The sequence below is a fragment of the Lepus europaeus genome, chromosome 5 (genome assembly GCF_033115175.1).
Source record: "Lepus europaeus isolate LE1 chromosome 5, mLepTim1.pri, whole genome shotgun sequence".
Taxonomy (NCBI): domain Eukaryota; kingdom Metazoa; phylum Chordata; class Mammalia; order Lagomorpha; family Leporidae; genus Lepus; species Lepus europaeus.
In genome coordinates, this window is record NC_084831.1 from 94,595,730 (window position 1) to 94,616,566 (window position 20,837).

A 20,837-nucleotide genomic window follows, 5' to 3' on the forward strand; every position below is an offset into this window, starting at 1 on the left:
CTGGGGATTAGATGTGACACGAACCTATTTGAGTCTTCATAACTGTGTCCAAGTCGTATACTTTTCAGTGTAAGAATTCAGCCAATATTTTCATAAACAAATTGAGGATCAGCCTCTGTTTTTAAGACCAGAGTCTAGATCTTGCTATTTTCAGAACAAGTCCTATAGGTAAGTACATAAATGTCGTGGCTAACGGTGCTGTGTCACACATATTCGTGACTGAATGTCAGAGCATTGGTAGCTGAACAGGAAGAGCACTTTCCCTTTTCTGCTTCCCAGTTTTTCTGGTGGAAGCACGGGGCATTCTGTAGACAATTGTGACTGCCTCATCATGTTTATATAACTGAAGCTTGTTCTAGTTCCATATTTTGTTATTTCTATTTCACCTCTCCTCCTTCTTATCCCTCTTCTGGCTGGAATAGAGGGATTTTTTTTTCTCATAATTGAATTTAAAGTAATAGTCTGTGTGGGCAATTGCTGCTGCTCCCCGCTTCACCCCCCACCCCCAAATTTGTCAGCTTATTGTAAAGAAAAGCATTTATAAATAGAATTGCCAGCCTGACAACATTTTCCTCCCTCTCAGCCTGCCAAGAAGGAAGCAGCAGCAGGTCCCTGATAGGAAAACCTCTCTCCTGTCTCTCTGCTTTCCAGGCCTCCTGCAGGAAGGATGGCGGGCAGGAAGCCTAAATTAGGAAGGAAATTCCCACTCTGTGTGGCATTGAATCCCAGGTTGTGCCTTGTTTATATGTATGTCCAGTGCAGCTTTTCTAGTGTTCGTGGATTTGTGCTCTCAATAAGATTGTCCAGCTTCTCAGTGTCTCTGAAGAGGCGAAACCTAAGTCCCTTGAAGAACTGGGAGTGGATCCCTGAACAAACATGATTCTGAACGCTTAGGTGGGAAAATGAACCATGCATGGCAAATTCCTCTTAGCACCTTTAAGAAAGACCTAGAAACTCTTCTTCGGGGAGGAGGCTGACGGGTGTTTGGAGGGAGCCGAATGTTTTAAAAGCTACAATTAGCATCTCTTTTGAAAGCTGCAATTGCTCTCTCACTTTTTTGCAGCAGTTCAGCCCCCAGAAAAATGTAAAAATGATTTCCTTGTTCTGTCATTAAATGGTTTAACACAGAAAACAAGTACAAATGTTAAGGAATCCTTATGGTTGTGACAGAATGCTGAAAAACAGACTTTTAAAAAAAATAATTTAATTAGCTTGGCCTCTCCTGCTGGCCCTGTGGTTTCTGCTGCCCAGCGCGTTGCACAGGTTTCATTTTTGTTGCCCACTCACTCACTATAAAAAAAATCTGTTTCACTCTCTGACACTTAGAGGAGTTTTCAGACGAGGGACATATAATTATGGCGTGGGTAGGGTGGAAGTATTTTATTAAATTAAAATGACTTGTGGTATCTGTCTTGAATATTTGCTGTGTTTTATTTTTATGACACTTACTGCTGAATTGCTGTTCCGCTGAAGTGTCCTCACCTGCCCTGGGAGTCTGGGTTGGATCGTGGTGCTTCCTCTGTCACCTTCCCTACATCTTACCTGGGGTTTGGTGACAGTATTCTTCTCCCTCTGAATTTGCACTAGTCGCCAGATTGTCAGCCTGAGTGGGGGCAGAGGTGGTCCTCTGATTTTCATAGTTGTATGCCCTGTGCCTGGCATATGCAGGCACTCTGTTTAAGTATCTGTTGGTGAAACAAAAGGATGACTGGCTATATAACTGAATGAAGGTGGTAAGAATTATTACTTCTATTTTGTTTATTTATTCTTAAAGATTTATTATTTATTTGAAAGGCAGAGTTACAGAGATAGAGAGGGAGAGAGAGAGAGGGAGGAGAGGGAGGAGAGAGAGAAAGAGAGGAAGAGGTCTTGCATCCGCTGGTTCACTCTCCAGATAGCCACAAACTGGCCAGGGCTGGTCAGGATAAGCCAAGAGCCAGAAGCTTTTTCCCAGTCTCCTACATGAGTGCAGGGGCCCAAGCACTTGGGCCATCTTCTGCTGCTTTCCCAGGCACATTAGCAGGGACTGGATCAGAAGTGGAGCAGCTGGGACTCCAATGGGTACCCATATGGAGTGCCAGCACCGCAGGCAGCAGCTTTACTTGCTGCACCACAATGCTAGTCCCTATTGCTTCTATTTTAAAATAAAAATCTTGAGGGTCTAAGAAGTTTATACTTTGTCTAAGATTGCACTGCTAATATCAGCCGAACCATCTTTTTTTTTTTGACAGGCAGAGTAGACAGTGAGAGAGACAGAGAGAAAAGTCTTCCTTTGCCGTTGGTTCACTCTGCAATGGCCACTGCGGCCGGCGCTGCAGCCAGCACACCGCTGCTGATCCGAAGCCAGGAGCCAGGTGCCTCTCCTGGTCTCCCATGGGGTGCAGGGCCCAAGCACTTGGGCCATCCTCCACTGCACTCCCAGGCCACAGCAGAGAGCTGGCCTGGAAGAGGAGCAACTGGGACAGAATCCGGCGCCCCGACTGGGACTAGAACCCGGGGTGCCAGCGCTGCAGGCGGAGGATTAGCCTAGTGAGCTGTGGCGCCGGCCTTGTTTGTTTTTTTTGACAGGTAGATTTAGACAGTGAGAGAGAGAGAGAGAGAGAGAGACAGAGGAAAAGGTCTTCCTTTTCCATTGGTTCACCCCCAAATGGCTGCTGTGGCCGGCGCGCTACGCTGATCCGAAGGCAGGAGCCAGGTGCTTCTCCTGGTCTCCCATGCGGGTGCAGGGCCCAAGGACTTGGGCCATCCTCCACTGCACTCCTGGGCCATAGTAGAGAGCTGGACTGGAAGAGGAGCAACTGGGACAGAATCCAGCACCCCAACTGGGGGTAGAACCCGGTGTGCCGGCGCCGCAGGCGGAGGATTAGCCTAGTGAGCCACGGTGCCGGCCCCTCGAACCATCATTTGAACTTGGGTCAATTTGACTCCAAAAGGCATATTCTTTTTTTTTCCCCCAAAGATTTATTTATTTATTTGAAAAGCAGAGTTAGAGAGAGAGAGAGAGAGAGAGAGAAAGAGAAAGAAAAGGGAGAGCGCTTCCATCCACTGATTCACTCCCCAGTTCACTTTGCAATGGCTGGAGCTGGCTGATCCAAAGCCAGGACCCAGGAGCTTCTTCCTGGTCTCCCACATGGGTGCAGGGGCCCAAGGACTTGGGCCATCTTCCACTGCTTTCCCAGGCCATAGCAGAGAGCTGGATCTGAAGTGGAGCAGCCGGGACTTGAACTGGCACCCATATGGGATGGCAGCACTGCTACACCACAGTGCCAGACCCTAGGCATATTCTTTTGATTACATTCTGCCATAGGCAAGGATACATCAAAAAGTTTGTAAAAATGGAATGAAAAGATAATGCACATTTCCATGAATTTTATGAAGACCTGTCATAAACACTATTGTGGAGAGTTATAATAGAGGCATCTCTGAAGAACTCTCTTGACAAGAAGGGTCAGGGACAGCTGTAAAGAAAAGGTAATATTTAACTTGGGCTTTGCAGATGGGTAGGAGCCTGCTAGGTATCTAGTGATGGAAGCAGGAAGGGCAGGAATGGCCGTTCTAGGGGTGGGAACAGCAGGAACAAAGGTACAGCCTTAGTACTGTAGTTAAGTTCTTGGATTCTGATGACAGCTACACTTGGGATCAGATCTTATCTGTGCCTTTTGCTGAGGAGTTCAGCGAGTTATTTAACCAGAGCCTTAGCAAAATGGAACTGATAATAATCAAGGACAGATCTAAGTTTGTTTAGTGTGCATCCTGAAATTTATACAATACGTCTCTTTTCTGTATCTTTAATGAGCTTTCTAATTCCATCTCTTTCTGCCTTTAATTTGCAGTTTAAAATAAGGTCAGGAAACTTTTTCTGTTAAGGGCCAGATCGTAAATATTTTTAGCTTAAGGTCCCAACTATGCAAGTCAATACATAAATGATGGTGTGTCTGTGTTCAGCTAAACTTTGTTGACAAAAATAGATGACAGGCTGAATTTGGACGATGGGCTGGTATCTGGGGACCCCATGCTTTAATGTACTGCCAGACAGTTGATATCAACACCCCTTTTTCCTGTTCAGAAATCATCAGTGATCCTCTAATAGTAGAACCTTAATCCTGAATTATTCTGCTGAGCTTCACGCCTCTGTACTGTGTTCCCCTATTGTACCTTTGCACCTGCATTTACCCTGTCTGTCCCTCAACATGTGTCCCCTTGTCCTCTTCCTCTACCCTGCTCTCACCTACTCGCTTTGGGGAAGTCCTTTCTTGGACGCTCTGGCCCTCCTCATAAATTTCTCATCTGTAAAGACGTGTATGGCTTTCTGTCTCCACTATGCAGCTTTGCTTGATAAATTGAACCTGCCCAATGGAAAAAAAGGAAAACATTTCTTAAAAAAATTATTTATTTATTTATTTAGTATTTGAAAGGAAGAGAGGCAGAGAGAGATTTTCTATGTGCTGACTCACTCCCCAAATGTCAGCACCAGCCAGGGCTGGGCCAGACCAAAACCAGGAGCCTGGAACTCAATCCAGGTCTCCCACATGGGTTTTAGGGACCTGATTACTGGAGCCATCACCTGCTGTCTCCCATGTGTGTTAGCAGGAAGCTGGACTGGAAGGGTAGCCAGGACTTGGTATGGGTTGAGATGTATCTCAAGAGGTGTCTTAACCCTGGCACAAAACACCCATTCCAGGAAAACCTTTATTGACTTCTGTTCCCATTCATGATGAATATTTAATACCTAATTTTATCAGTATGTAGTATTGCAATTATATACCCAAACATTTATATTTGTTTACATATATCCATGTACCAGACTTGTTTCCAAATTTTAGGCTTTCTTTGTGTAGACATTTCAAGTTTATTTATATTTCCTTGTGTCTTTTGCTTGTTTTTTGTTTTCTTTTTTAAAGCTTTATTTATATATGTATTTGAAAGGCAGAAATACAACACATGGGTTGGGAGAGAGAGAGAGAGAGAGAGAGAGAGAGATCTTTCTTTTTTTTTTTTCTTTTTTTAACTTTTATTTAATGAATATAAATTTCCAAAGTACAGCTTATGGATTACAATAGCTTCCCCCCCTCATAACTTCCCTCCCACTTGCCACCCTCCCCTCTCCCGCTCCTTTTCCCCTTCCATTCACATCAAGATTCATTTTCAATTCTCTTTATATACAGAAGATCAATTTAGCATATATTAAGTAAAGCTTTCAACAGTTTGCACCCACACAGAAACACAAAGTGAAAAACACTGTTTGAGTATTAGTTATAGCATTAAATCACAGTGTACAGCACATTAAGGACAGAGATCCTACATGAGGAGTAAGTGCACAGTGACTCCTGCTGTTGACTTAACAAATTGACACTCTTGTTTATGGCATCAGTAATCACCCTAGGCTCTTGGTCATGAGTTGCCAAGGCTATAGAGGCCTTTTGAGTTCGCCAACTCTGATTTTATTTAGACAAGGTCATAGTCAAAGTGGAAGTTCTCTCCTCCCTTAAGAGAAAGGTACCTCCTTCTTTGATGGCCCATTCTTTCCGCTGGGATCTCACTCGCAGAGGTCTTTCATATAGGTTTTATGTTTGTTTGTTTGTTTTTTGCCAGAGAGTCTTGGATTTCCATGCCTAAAATACTCTCATGGGCTTTTTAACTGGACCCGAATGCCTTAAGAGCTGATTCTGAGGCCAGAGTGCCATTTAGGACATCTGCCATTCTGAGTCTGCTGTGTATCCCGCTTCCCATGTTGGATCGTTCCCTCCCTTTTTTATTCTATCAGATAGTATTTGCAAAACTAGTCTTGTTTATGTGATCCCTTTGACCCTTAGTCCTATCATTATGATCGATTGTGAACAGAAATTGATCATTTGGAGAGAGAGATCTTTCATCCATTGGTTTATTCCCCAAATGGTTGCAACGACTATGTCTGAGCCTGGCCAAAGCTAGGAGCCAGGAACTCCATCCTGGTCTCCCATATGGGTGGCCCAAGATGTTGGGCCAAGTCCTCTGCTGCCTCCACAGGAGCATTAGCAGGAAGCTGGATTGGAAGCAAAGCAGCCTGGACTTGCACTGGCTGTCTGATATGAGATGTTGGCATCACAAATGGTGGCTTAACCCACTGTGTCATAATGCCAGCCCCTGGTTCATGGTTTCTAACATAGTACTAGACATAGAAGGGAATTAAAAATTTGAATACTCATATATACGAAGTTTAAAAGAAAATTCAAGTTAAATATCGTGTGCTTCTTCCCCTACCATAGCATTCTTATTCCATAGTTGAAATTGACTTTAATAGTATTCTCTGATCCAGTGCTAGTAGCTGTTTTTACACCCGGCGGCTTGTTAGTGTTGCTCTTTGGTTATTAAGACACTGAGGATAAGTTCTCTGTGTCACATTTGGCCGGCATCAGAACAGCTTTGATAAGCCTATGAATGGGTTAAGTTCAATTGAGTTCTAACATAAAGAGTAATATGTGTCCTTTTTTTTTTAAAAGATTTATTTATTTATTTGAAAGGCAGAGTTATAGAGAGGCAGAGGCAGAGGTGGAGAGAGAGAGCTCTTCTATCTGCTGATTCACTCCCCAGGTGGCTGCAGTGGCAGGAGCTGTGCCAATCCTAAACCAGGAGCCAGGAGTCTCCTCCGGGTCTCCCACTTAGGTGCAAGGGGCCAAGGACTTGAGCCATCTTTCACTGCTTTCCCAGGCCACAGCAGAGAGCCGGATTGGAAGTGGAGCAGCCGGGACCTGAACTTGCACCATATAGGATTTGGGCCCTGCAGGTGGTAGCTTTACCGGCCACGCCACAGCGCCACCCCCCAATATGTGTATTTTTAAGGAATTTTGGTCCTTAAAGTAGAACTTGGAATATGATCAGAATATTAGTTCTCAGCTCTATACAATAGCCAGTTTAATGAAAATCTACTGAGTGATTGGCATGTGCATCAAAGCGTGCTTCATTTTCACCTTAGAATGTTAGTGCTATCAGGGTTGCACTTATTGTTTGAGCATCCATTCCCTATAAAATGCTATTTTCCCTGGCATGTAATAGCTTTATCTGATTTAAATGTGGCAAAGTTTCCCTTTACCCATTTTAAAAGCTCTCCTTTTTTCTTAATTTTAAATATTACTAATATTTAAATTATTTGATTAATAGATTTAATTAATACCTAATTAAAGCTTAAATATTGTAGTTAGCTTTGATGGCAAAGATTAGTATTAGATTTCTTTTTTGTTGTATATTGAAATTTCTGTGCTCTTGTCATCTAATAATATAAAGAATATGAATATTGAACCTCATCTTTGCAATTCATTCAATATTGCTATTCTTTTGTTCCCTACCCAAGGATAGTTGGAAATGTTATTTGACAAAACATCAAATAGTTCTGATGACTGCATGGTTCAAATGATGACTTTAAATCTGTGTATGTGATATTTATGTATATGTAGTCTTTACAGTCTGTACTTTGCTGTAATTTAAGTTTTCAGTGTCAAATAGTTTACATTAATTTCTGTACAAATCCTATCAGCTATTTTTGGCTTTCCATTTTAAACAAAATTTGCTTTAAACGATAAAGTCAATCAGAAATATATAACAGGTAAGAATTGGTTTATATTCTCAAATGCAATGGGATTATTAATTAGTTTGATTGTTCAATTGTATACCATCTTTCCTATATAATACAAATAATATCACTAGGTCAATAGAATAGTGCTGCTTTGGTATTATGCTTGTCCTTCTGCCCCATCCCCCCCTTTTTGGCCAGGAGTGAAAGTGCTTTTTATCTATGTATAAAAAGCTGTCCAATTTAAAAAAAGTACTTAATCTTTACATGAGTGTCTATCGAGAGCTCACGGTGTTTTAGTGGGGAGAGGTAAGACAAAGATGAACAAGCCACTGTTTCAGCAGTGTGAAGGCTGCACGCAGACGTATTCTGGCCTAATTGTTCTTTGGCTGTCAGTTCTGTCTTGCCACAAAGTAAGCTGCATCTCTGCGGCTTGCCATGCAAGACCTTAAGGAGGCTTTTGAGACCAACTGTTCTTACCCTTTTCCCTTTACTCCCGGGCATGAACCTTCTGCTGCTGTCCAGCAGTTTCTTATGTCCTTGAACAAGCCTTACTCCTCCAGCCTCTATTCTTCACTTACAAGCCATTTCCCAACCTGGTCTACCCTCCTTTTTCCCTTCTCAGACTCTTCATCTGGAGTTGGCCTACATCCTGCTTCCTCCTCTGTGAAGCCTTCCTTGACCTCAACTGACCGTAATAATCCCAATGTTTTCTGAAAGTCATCCTGCCTGCTTTGGTCATTTGGTCTTCATCATCCTCACATTGAGGGTTGTGAATGTAAGCCTTGCATAGCCCTGAATTGGTTGGGAAAGCTGAGATTAGCAACATGAAGTTAGAAAACAAAGTCTTTGATTTTTGCTATCTGCCCAGCATCAAATCCTGGGCTATGCTTACCTCTTTGATTGTGGATTTAGTTATTCCATACTTTCCTCTAGTATTGAATAGGTTATTTATTTCATCTAAAAGTTTGAAAGTCACTGTGTATACATAAGATTTTTAATGTAGAAAGCTAGATTTTCATTGCAACTTTCTCTTACACACAGACATGCATACATGTGGATGTATATGCATGTGCAGGCAAGCCCAGACACCACGTGGGCATTACTGGTAAGATGGTTCTATTTTCCCCGATGAAAGTCTTTGGTAAATGAAAAGGCTCTCCTGGGTAGTGAATAGTGTATCCCATTCAGTGGCTGGTACATGTAGGAGATAACTATTTTGTCTATACAAGCAAAGAGTTCCCTGTCTTGGACTGTGTTGTAAGTTCCTTTGCCAGCTGTTCTGAAAAAAAATTCAGTAAATCAAAAGTGAAAATTGAGAAGTATCCATTTGAAAGTGAGCAAATGAAGCTGATCCGTTCCAGCCCAATTCCTCTCATTTATGCTTTAAGTATAAATTGCTTACTCTCTGGTGCCAAGTCTTTACAGTTAAGATGCACTGGCTGTGTTTGGACTTATTAGATGCTCTGCTCCAACTGGCCTCCCTTTTCAACACACCATCAATGACATCTTGATCTTTCTCACCTTCATTCCTTGAGGACCTTTGCTTATACTTTTTAGCTATCAGCTACTGCCAACATTCTGGACAACTTGAATTCATCACCATCATCTTCAACCATTTATTGAGTCCCTCCTATGTGCCAGGTGTTTTATTAGGTACTTGATGTACATTATCTTATTTACCTAACCCACAGTTGACAGATGAGGACATCAGGACCCAGAGAGACAGTAACTTGTCCAAGGGGGTCTCACAACTGCTATGTTTGAAACTTTCTTAACACTAGGGATCTTTATTTTTATTCACTTGGAAATCTACTTAATAGACCTTCTTATTGCTTAAAGCATGGTTTCTTTTTTTAGAAAATATTTATTTACTTGAAAGGGAGAGTTACAGAGAGGGATCTTCCATTTGCTAGTTCACTCTCCAAATACTTGCCACAGCCACAATTGGGCCATGCTGAAACTAGAAGCCAGGAACTCTTATCTGGACCTCCCACATGAGTGGCAGGAGCACGAGTACTTGGCCACTGCTTCCCAGGCACATTAGCAGGAAGCTGGGCTTAGAAGCAAAGTAGCCTTGAATCAGCACTCCAGTATGAGATGTGGGCATCCCAAGCAGTGGCTTAACATACTGCACCAAAATGCCTGTGCTCCATGCTTCTGATACTAGAATCCTACAAAGCTCTTTCCAGTATTATCTCCTAATTCTGCTCCTTGATCCCGTTCTTTAAAAACACTTTTTTTTAAACCTGAGGTTTTTAATTTTACTTGTAAAGATTCATTTGTTTCTTTGAAAGGCAGAGCAACAGGGAGAGGGAGAGGGGGAGGGGGAGGGGAGAGGGAGGGGAGGGGGAGGGGGAGGGGGAGGAGGAGAGAGAGAAATTGATCCATCCACTGGTTGACTCCCTAAAGGACCACAGCAGCCAGGGCTGGGCCAGGCTGAAGCTAGGAGCCAGAGACTCCATTCTAGTTTCTCACAGGGTGGGAGGGGCCCAAGCACTTGGGGATCCTGTGCTGCCTTCCCAGGCCCATTAGCAGGAAGCTGGATAGGAAGCAAGTAGTCAGGACTCAAACTGGCGCTCCGAAATCAGATGCTGGTGTTGCAAGTGGCAGCTTAAGCCGCTGAGCCACAGTGCCAGCTGGTCCTTCATCCCCTTCTGATCCCTGCCTGTTTCCTGAGCCTCTTCAGTTTACTTCTTTCTTTCTGTAGCTTGTTATAGTTTTTTTTTTTCTCTTCCTTTTCTGAATATTCTAAGCTCCACTTGCATATTTCTTTAAACTAGTGGTCCCCATGTGTCGGTCAATTCAGCCATCTCGTGTATCTGTCCCTCATCTCCTCTAAGCACTGTTGAAAAAAATACCGTTGACTGCATTTCAAATGTGTTGCTAATTTACCTAGCCCTTCAGCACTCCTGATTGGCTTATGTTTTTTGTTGCTCTTTCTCTTCCCCACACTACAATCAGTACAGTCCCTACTGAGCTCCAGAGTCACTTGAGTTTGCCTTGAGATCTGTTGTGAATGTAGTGTTCAGAAATTATTTCTAATTCTTCTCTTTGCTACCTCAAAAGCTTATTTGCATCTGGAGTCATCCTTTTTTCCTTCCCTTTTGGATAAAAAGAAACCTTATTATTTCCCAATGATACCTCCATCTACCTATAATTTGTTCCCAAACCAGTTGTCTATCTACTTCCTTCGTCTTCTGCCTTCTGTCTCTTCCCCTCTGCTTGCCTGTCCCCTCTCCTGCAACCATGAATGTTCACACCAGGAGGACTGGTGGCGAATAGGGAGGAGTCTTCTCTCAGTCCACCTCTCTCATCTCCTTGTGCTCCTTTGTTCTGTACCTGGATGTGGTCCCCATTCTGGCCTATGGTCTCTCCCATATTTACCACTGATGTCTCTAAGCCCAGATCTGATGGTCTCTTGTTGGTCGTCATCTTTCTTAGGCTTTCTGCAGCATTTGACAATATTGCTCATTCCTTTTCCTGTAATTTTCTTCCCATCTGATTTTGGAGTATTTTTTTCCCCTTAAATTATTATTGATTTTCCTCTGCCTGCCCTTTATAGCGTCTCTCCTCAGTTCTGAGCTTGGCCCCCTTATCTCTCTGGTAATCTTCACATTGTGTCTACACTCTCAACTTCTTGAGAGCATTCCTTAGGATGGGGAAAATACATTTTTTAAAAAATTTTTTCCAACTCTCTATTTCTCTTTGGTTTCCTGATTCCCTAATCCCACTTTGCTCATCCTATCATCCAAGATAGACATTCAGAATCATCTTTGACAGTAAGTCTGCCTTTCAGTTCTTCCTCCAAAATGTTCATTTTCTGTCACTCTGTTCTCACCATTGCTGCCCTAATTGAGAACCCCGTGATCTATTGTATAGCCCTTTTCATTTTCTCCCTGTCTTAGGTTTCTCTTGTCTTTGATCTCTCTCCTATACTGCTGATCATTCTCATCTGTGGCATTGTTCAGAGCTCCACTGCGCTCCCAGTATCAAGTCTGGATCCCTGGGCGTACAGTTCACAGCTCTTCCCTGTTGGACTGTGTGTCTCCCTGCCTGCCTTCTCTTGGGCAGCTCTGCCTGGCATCCTGCCCATGTGTTTCTCCAAGAGTGCCACGCTCTGCCTGGAACCTCATCCTTACCATACAAGTTTATTCCACTTTTCTTCCTTGCTCTGCTTGGTGTTGTATTTCCTGGCCCAGCTCAATAATTATCTTTCTGATAGAGCATTTGGGATCCATCCAGGGAGAATGTCTTTTGCTTCTTTCTTCTTAGAGGACTTTATTCATACCTCTGCCACTCTCGTATTTATAGACAGTTGCATGTGGTGCTTTGTCTCCTCTTATCTTTTTTCCTGAGGTTCTATAGTGTAAGTGCCTAATACATATTTATTGCACCAGAACTTTGAGAACATGTCTAAATTCATGAATGCCAAGCTACGTGCTTAGGAGCCCATGCATCATAGCGTATGAAGCACTCACCAAAAGCAAACTGAGTTTTCAGCTTTGACTTTAATATATAGTAATCTGGAAGTTGTATATTTTTCTAGAACTTTGCCTTTAGTAAAATAAGAGAAAATAAATTTAAACTGAGCTTGCATCAATATAATTTTGGTGTTCAGATGAACTGAAAACACTCATGTAATGGTTGGCTGAGTCAAGCTGGGTGTCAACAATCTGTCATGTAACAATTGAGCTCTTTGTGATTGTTGAAAAGCATATATTAAATTCCCCCAGAAAAAAAGACTGTCTTAAAAAGCATGTAGGAAGGTGAAAGAATATTTTCCATAGCATTTTAATTAAGCAAAATTGGCTTGTTAGATTTTGGGGCCTCTGAAATTCATAGAGAACGCTATAGAAAAATGTGAACACCCTTTTAAAGCAGATTTTTATCATAAACCTTAGCCTTTTTGGGTTAACATGAAGCCAGTTACACCTTAGCCAGCTATGTTTTGTCTAAGCTTATTGAAGAAGTATGTAATATATTAACAGAGGCAAATACTTTCAGTATTCAAAACTCGCATTTGTAGAAACATATTTAATGCACATATTTTGTGTATTAATTCTTAGGCAGTACCCTAACTTTATTCATACCTCTGCCACTCTCGTATTTATAGACAGTTGCATGTGATGCTTTGTCTCCTCTTATCTTTTTTCCTGAGGTTCTATAGTGTAAGTACCTAATACATATTTATTGCACCAGAACTTGGAAACTCTATTGTAAAAAGCATAAAGAGACAAAGAATATAGAAATTATAGATAAATTAATATTTATTGATTATTATATTTGTTCATTAAAACTTAAAACATTAGATTTATATATAAAATAGTGTATTGCCAAGCATAGTTTTTTTTCTCTAATCATGCCTACACAAGCCATTTTTTAGGTGCTTTTTGCTTCTATGGTTGAACTCAAACTGAGTATAACTAATTGACTATATTTTCTTCTCCTAAGGACTTGGGAAAATGGGGAAATACGGGAAAGAAAAAGTTACTGTGGCAAAAGTCCATGAAGATTTTGAGCCAGGATTTTGACCAAGTAGGATGCTAACATTCCATATCATCAGGCCCTTTTATTGAAGTATTCAAATTTTAAGCTATTGCATCATTCATTTACTGGCAAGGATCTGAATCTGTCATTGTTTATAAATTGCTGTTTTTGATAGTCAACTTGCATTTATTAACCATCTGTATCATATTAACTATCTGTACCACCTTTTCCTACCATGATTAGGTAACGGGGCTGTTTCAAAAAGAAACACCCTCAGAATAGCTAAATTTTTAAAGTTAATACTTAACATCTGCCAAAACAGATTAGTAGAAGATTTCCAGAACAGAACAAATTGTCTTGATCTCCTTACCTTATACTGTGTTTTATGTCAAATCTGCTTTCACGGAGGCATAAAGTTTTGAGGGGCTACAAGTGTGAACCAATTTCATCATTATTTTCCAGGTTGAATATTGGCTGCATTTGTATCATAATAATATTATACACTCATAACAAACTTGATTTGGTTTAATTCATTATAAATCCCTGGAACTTACTGTCCAGATGAACTGGAATATTATGCTTGAGAAATTAAAATCTCTTAGTTATATAAAAAAGTATTAATGTAAAATTATATTTATACCTCAGTCCTACTTTCTTCATAATCATCTTGAGTATAATTGCTATTATATTTTGTATTTCAGATGCACTAGGTTTTATTATTTCATTATGGTAACAACAAAAACATTAGCCAAGCAGAATTAAAATTTTAATTAATCAAATATTCTTATAAAATTCCTTTTTGAGAATGTTTCTGAAAAGTCTTTTGGTTCTGATTAAAATACTTTTAAATTATATGTTTTCTTTAACAAATGTACATTATGAATTTAATATTTCTTTATTCACTCAGGATCATGTCCTGCCTGAGATCATAATTTGGCCATGTCAGGTTGATAGAGAATGTTGGACTGCATACGTGGTGATCACTGGCCAAATGCCGGATGTCCTAAAACCTTGTTCTGTGATGGCCAAGGATTTCAGTTTCAGAGCTAGACTACTGGGGTTCAAATTCCAGCTCCAGCAATTCCTAGTTGCTTGATCTTGGTCAAATTATAATTTTATACCCCAATTTTCTCATCTATAAAATGGGTTGTCTATAATATATATAAATATGATATTTAGAACTATACCTAGCATATAGAAGGTACTCAGTAAATCTTAAAATCATTGATCTACCAAGTAATATATCTAATTTAGTAAGAGCTCCAGATGGTTTTGCTCCAATTAATCCATTTTTCAAATAGGAAAATCAACAGTAATAACAATATTGTTTATGGAATAGAGAATTTCTTTTTTACTATAAAAATTAAAAATGCTAATAATTGGGTATTGACTTTTTTGAAATATTAATTTCATGGTACAAAGATATTTGGAAAACGTTTTATATGGTCAGTAGATGTACCTATGACAGCAAACAGAGCATGAAGTTGTATGTTTTAGGATGTGTGTTAGGTCAAGCCAGAGACGAAGGAGGCTTATCGGTGTATCCTTCATGCTCAGATTTCAAGTGGGGAGTACTGGCATTTACCCGGAGGTGTCCTGAACTGTGTCTGAGTACAAATGACGTGACCTAGAGAGATCCTCCGTGCAAGCCCTTTGTGTGAGCACATGGTGCTCAAACTAAATGTTCTCATCATCCTGCGCCGATGCTCCCTGGTGAAAGGGGCTTGTGGTGATCTTTATAAGTTTTTTCAAGTGAATATATCCTTGTAGCCTTCAGCAATTCTTCCCTGAGTCTATTTACATTAAGACTGAAACTGAAAGGAAATGAATTACAAAATATGGAAGGCAGAGATATAAGCTAAACCTTTTTACTGATTTTTATGTCTTATAACTTTTTAAAAATGCTTTTTCTTTAAGATTTATTTTATTTATTTGAAAGGCTGAGTTACAGAGAGAGAGAGAGAGAGAGAGAGAGAGAGAGAGAGAGAAAATCTTCCATCTGATAGATAGTTCACCCCCCAAATGGCTTCAATGGCCAGGGCTGGGCCAGGCCAAAGCCAGGAGCCAGGGGCTTTGTCTGGGCTTCCCACATGGGTGCAGGGGCCCAAGCACTTAGTCCATCCTCTGCTGCTTTCCCAGGCACTTTAGCAGGGAGCTGGATGAGAAGTGAAGCAGCCGGGACTTTAATTGTTGCCTGTATAGGATGCTGGTGCTGCAAGTGGCAGCTTAACCCGTTGTGCTACAATGCCAGCGCTTGTATTTTTTTTTTTTTAAAGATTTATTTATTTATTCGAAAGGCAGAGTTACGGAGAGACAGAGGCCCCGAAAGAGAAAGAGAGAGAGATATTTTGTCCACTGGTTCACTCCCCAGACAGCCAGCCACAAAGGCCAGAACTGTGCTGATCTAAAGCCAGGAGCCAGGAGCTTCTTCTGGGTTTCCCATGTGGGTATAGGGGCCCAAGTACTCAGGCCATCTTCTACTGCTCTCCCAGGCCATAGGAGAGAGCTGGACTGCAAGTGGAGAGTGGAACAGCTGAGTAACTCAAACCAGTGCCCATATGGGATGCTGGCACTGCAGGCCAGGGCTTTAACCCTGCCACCCCTTGTGTTTTAACTTTCTTTACACTGTAGAAAGAAACTGTGGCATATGTTTTGTTTGAATGCTTAGTTATCATTTTTTTGTCCTCCAGGACCTGATATCTGTAACTCATGTTTAGTAATTGTTGAATGAATGAGCATGATACTCATTCTTTCTCCAAAGTGTGCCTTCATTTGCAGTGGCCTGCGGTCTGAGTTCTACAACCCATGAGAGCAGATTGGCTGGGTGGAAAGGAAGTGGTAGGGGCCGCTGTGAACTGTATTTGAGGCTAGAATTTCTGAGCTCTGCTGTGTAAGAGCAAAGGCTTTGCCCAGGAGACTAACAGATATATTTTTCATATAAATGGTAGAAATCCTTGTGGTATTCTAGGCCATTTCTGTTTTCTGATTCAGTGGGTACCATGATTTACAAAATAAATAAGTATGAAATATATACATATTTACCCCCTTACATGGATGCACAGGTAGATTTTTACCCCAGAAGAAAGTTAAACAGAGATCACTTTTGTTGCATCTATTGGCCATATCTTTGTTTATTGAGAGCTGATGGAACATTAGAGATGTTTGCAAAATACAACTTTGTTCTAAATGTAGAAGCAGTGTGAGGACTTTTCTAATTTTTGTTGGTGATAACATTAACAACTTTTTGAATTCAAACAAAAGCAAAAGTTAGTTCTGGCTGATACTTAAAAATGCATGTGTGACATCCTTGTAGCTTGGGAGACTTACCAGGCTGTGCCTCTGAATACTTGCTGGACTTAAGAAGAAATAGGGAAAAAGCAGCTAGGAAAAATGACAGCCTGTTGTTAAGCTCTAATTGTGAGTATAGCAACTGGTGTCCTACAAGTCAAATGTATGTGGCTTCCAGGTATTTGACCAGTTTCTCTGGACCTTCATTCTGTCTGCGGGTTCGGGTATATCCGTATTATATTGCTCTAATTCTTCATCATTTCACTCCTGTTTTGAAGCCTCAGCATCAAGCACCAAGCACTTCTGGTAGAAAAGGACAGCCTGCCAAGCATTTTCCATGCCTCCTAACGCTCTTGACATTTAAGTTCTTCCTTGAAACTGCAGCCTGGAGAGCCCCTCCCTTTTCCTTACCACCCTCCTTACCCCGCTGTTACTGGTGCACAATGTTAGTTTTACGCTGTGCATGTTGCTATTTCATGTTGAGTGCATGTTGCTATTTCATGTTGACACTTCTGTCTTTTCATTTAGTATCTTTTATGACCATGCAGTAGTCTATTGCTCTTTTTGGCTCATTGTGTTAATAGGTATTTAGTAAATGGCTGTTGATGGGATGTAAAATTCAGGGATCATGAAGCTAAACAAAATAGTTGAATTCCTTTTTGTATGTTCTTCGGAAAGTGAACGGAAATTTTTTGTACTGATAGCTATATCATCACCAAAATAGACTAGCCTCAGCATTGATAAAATGCTGCAGATTAATTTGAAAAATAATTATTGGATGGCAGAACAGGGAATTTGGTAGAGAATCAAGTACATTTTGTTGTTAAAAGGTATTTGATTAGATGAATTATGTAAATAGGTAATGTTTAGATTAATTTATGGTCCTTCTTTCTCATCATTATTTGCTCCTCGAAAATAACTGCTTGCATACTTTCTCCAGCTCTCTTCATCTTTTCCTGGTTTATATTTATAACCACGTTTTCTGATTATATATCTCAGTCTTGTTCCTTTTATATGTTAGTATCTAACGTGATAAAGGGGGAACATGTGCTGTTTACCTGAACATTGCTTTCTGTTTATTAAGTTATAATATGAATGCTTTTGGGTCTTAGGAACAAATTGCAAAATTGGTATTATTTTGTGTAATTCTTTCCCTTAATGAAAAGAATTTGTACAGTATTTATTAAATTCAAGCATTCTCGAGGAATTTATTCAAATGGCTGCCAACTCTACTGCATTAGAAGTATTAACATACCATTGGCATGTAGTGAATTAAAAATAGGTATTGCCTCAAATTATATTCTAGTAATATCTAGTTACCAACATTTAACATCTTGAGTAAAATTCAACATTTCACAAAAGCTTAGCAACAAATTTAGGCTTTCAATTGTCAATTAATACTTAATTTTAGTCACTTAAATTAGGAAACCTTTTAAAATACAAAGTTTTCTTGCAATCACTTTATGTACTTGGTTATGTCATTCTTATTTAGCAAATGCTTTGCTTCCCCCATCTTTCATGTTTTTCTTAGCTTATTTCATTCATCTTTTATATGCTAGTCCCAAACTCCTTGTGTTGAAGGAATAAGCTGCATGATTTGCTAGCAGTTTTACATGTGATAGAATTTAACCTCAGTTTATGTCTCTCCCTGTGCAGTCCCTTCAGTCTGAATATGTTCCTTACTAAGGCCTTGCCACTCCAGGAAAACTGTACCGCTCTTAGAAACAATTTCTTCATCTGGACAAGCAATGTAGAGGGAAAGCAGCTGCTTGCTGGAAGAATATCTCTGCCTTCTTACCTTAAATTAAAGAAAGCACTCAGATAACACCTTCAAGAGACTTGAAACCAGAAACCTGGTTAATGACTACTATAGATGCACTGAAACTATGTTTATGGAGAATTCAACACTTTTTAAGAGAGTTTTCAATGTTGACTTTGGTATTTTGAAAGGTTATTTTTAATGTATTTCAATAATACATTTGTTATTACATTTACATGTACAGTGTTACATTATGTATGTATTGTGAACTTTAAAAGACTATTTTGATAAATTTATGAATATATAAAAATAGACTATATTTTGATTTAGATTTTCCTGCTGTTTGCTACCAAAAATTTGTATATTCAATTTGTTTAGTTTTATTGTGGTTTTGTCTACAATGAATAAATAATTCCTCCTTATTAAGAAAAAGTAAGGGAGAATGTATTGAGGAAGTGATTTTTTATGCTCCCACGATACACACAGCTGATCAGTTCATTCTTTTGGGAAGTCGTTCTAATTTACTGAGTTCTTTCAAGTTTACCTCTACCAAGAGGATCATTGTTGATGTGGCTTATTGAGGACAAAAACCTTTTCTCTTTGTTTTCTGTTGTTGAGTTCTGCATCCTTGGGGCCTTTCAAAAAATTAGCATCCAGTCGAAGATCAAAATTCACTGAGTGTTTCCTGGAAGCATGATTTTCCTCTGTGATATGACTGAACATTCCAAATGCTTTTATTTCTTTCCTTCTCTCAAAAGAGTTCTTCTTTTTTGAAATGCCTTAAACAATTTATTTGGCTTATATTTTCTCTTTTACATATGCAGAATACAGGGATATATATTTTAAATTCCACATCCAAAGTCTTTCAGCACTCTGTCACTAAATAAATGTACAATACTGATTTGAATTACCAAAAAAGCACTTCAAATAGTTTTCCCTAATTAGAATATCCTGCTTTTGGTACAAGGTCGTTGCCTTGTTATCATACGTAGTCTGATGCCAGTTTTAAGTTACTGATGAGAAAAAACCTAAAAAGATGCTGCTAAGTAGTGCTCTGTGTTCTGGGAGATACTTTACGAAGAGAGTGCAACCGCCTGGTGTGCACACTGTTATATCAGGAACCTAGCATGAAAATGAAAGGACCCCCTTATGGGTACTCACAAGCCCTTTCATGTAAGTACGATCTGAAATTCACATCTCCAGAAACCTGCAGGCGTTATTTCTGTGAGGAGTTGGGAGCCTTAGATCCTGGTTCTCTGCCAGGCTGCTGAAGAAGGGACTGCTCCGATGCTGAAAGAGCTACTTAAATGGCTTCCTCTGAAGTGCTTTACCCTCCACCATTGATTACTTAGGATGTATTTATTAGGTGGAGGCACCTTGAGACTATTACACATGCTTCAGCAAGGCGTCTTGTTCTTGTTTCATATTTTTAAAAGGCATTTGATTGAATGTTAGACTCAGGTTTGTTAACATAACTTTCAATAAATGCAGTACCAAATAATTGCACTCATCTGATGAGAAAATGAACTGTATGTTTTAAGAATCCAAACTTAAAATAAGTGGAATTAAATTGTATATCTTTTCTAAAGCTGAAAATAAAATATTTTATTATGTTATTGTAAAAGAAATTGGTTAATTGTATAGGAAAATTATAGTATTTTTTCAAAGGATCATTGTAAAGAAATTCAGATGATGTTTGAGAAGTAGGAGAAAGGGAACCATGTTGATATTTTTAGTTCTGTGAACACTAATTTGTGTGCAGCTATGAAAATGACTGTAAAGCTGACTACTGTAAATTTTCCAGAATTATGTGTGTATATAAGTCATATGTATCTACATGTGTATGTCTTAACACTAGTTATACACATGTGCATACCAAGAAGTGGATGTATATAATATAGAAAGTATATAGCAAAGTAATTCTACTCCAATAATAAAAATTGTTTGACATGTATTTTGTTATGAATAGTTTACCTTCCAAAAGATATTTTGTTCTATTTTAAAGTGTAGAAGAATACACTGCTAATAAATAATAAACATTTTATGAAATTTATTTGTTCCTTGGCTTTTATAATTTGGATATTGAGTTATCAATACACTGATGTCTCCCCATAATTTTATTTTTGATTCAGTCTGGTTGGTTCCTTTTAAGTTTCTCAAGATTTTCTTCCTGGATTTTTAGTTCATTTATTGACTTTCTAGCATAAGGCTATTGCCTGAAATATGTGACAGTGACCACAAAGAAAACGTATTCTTTGAATCTCACAAAAGTCAGATGTTAGATCCTCACTCTCTTTCTTTCTAATTTTCCTTTTTGTTAATAAAACTGATCATAATCAATGTTTTGGATTCTGCTTGGTCTTTTATGATTATTGATTATTATTGTGCAACAGAATGGGCATCAGTTCCTTTTGGGGAAGAATGCCCATTTGTTTTTTCCTGAGAGAAACTACAGAACTAAATCAGATGGAACAAATCTCACATCTGTTGGATCCATATCCTGAAAAATCAGCTTGTAAGGAAGAAACTGCACTATTTGTTGGAGATATTTTATAAACTAAACTTAAACTGTCTGGGTTGTGATATTTCAGGTGTATGTCCGTGTGTGTGTTTGTGTGTGTTTATATTTTTCAGAATGCACAGAAAAAGTTGTGGGTGGGAAGGCAGTTTTTCAGTCTTTCTGGAGTTGAGAACCTGCAATTTGCTGTTCTCACAACACTGAATGAAACAGTTGGGGTACCAAGTTTATGATGC

General features: G+C 39.5%; 1 protein-coding gene across 2 annotated transcripts in view; it reads left to right on the forward strand.

Annotated features, from left to right (window-relative positions):
* The window catches only part of CDC14A (cell division cycle 14A), a 183,159-nt gene extending 162,751 nt beyond the window's left edge, over window positions 1-20,408 (forward strand). For both annotated transcript variants that reach the window (XM_062191830.1, XM_062191827.1), the window contains exon 16: window positions 17,981-20,408. In XM_062191830.1, coding sequence (XP_062047814.1) covers window positions 17,981-18,010 — 30 coding nt within the window. In that variant the 3' untranslated portion in view covers window positions 18,011-20,408. The remainder of the gene's footprint in view (window positions 1-17,980) is intronic.
* Window positions 20,409-20,837: the final 429 nt, after the last annotated feature.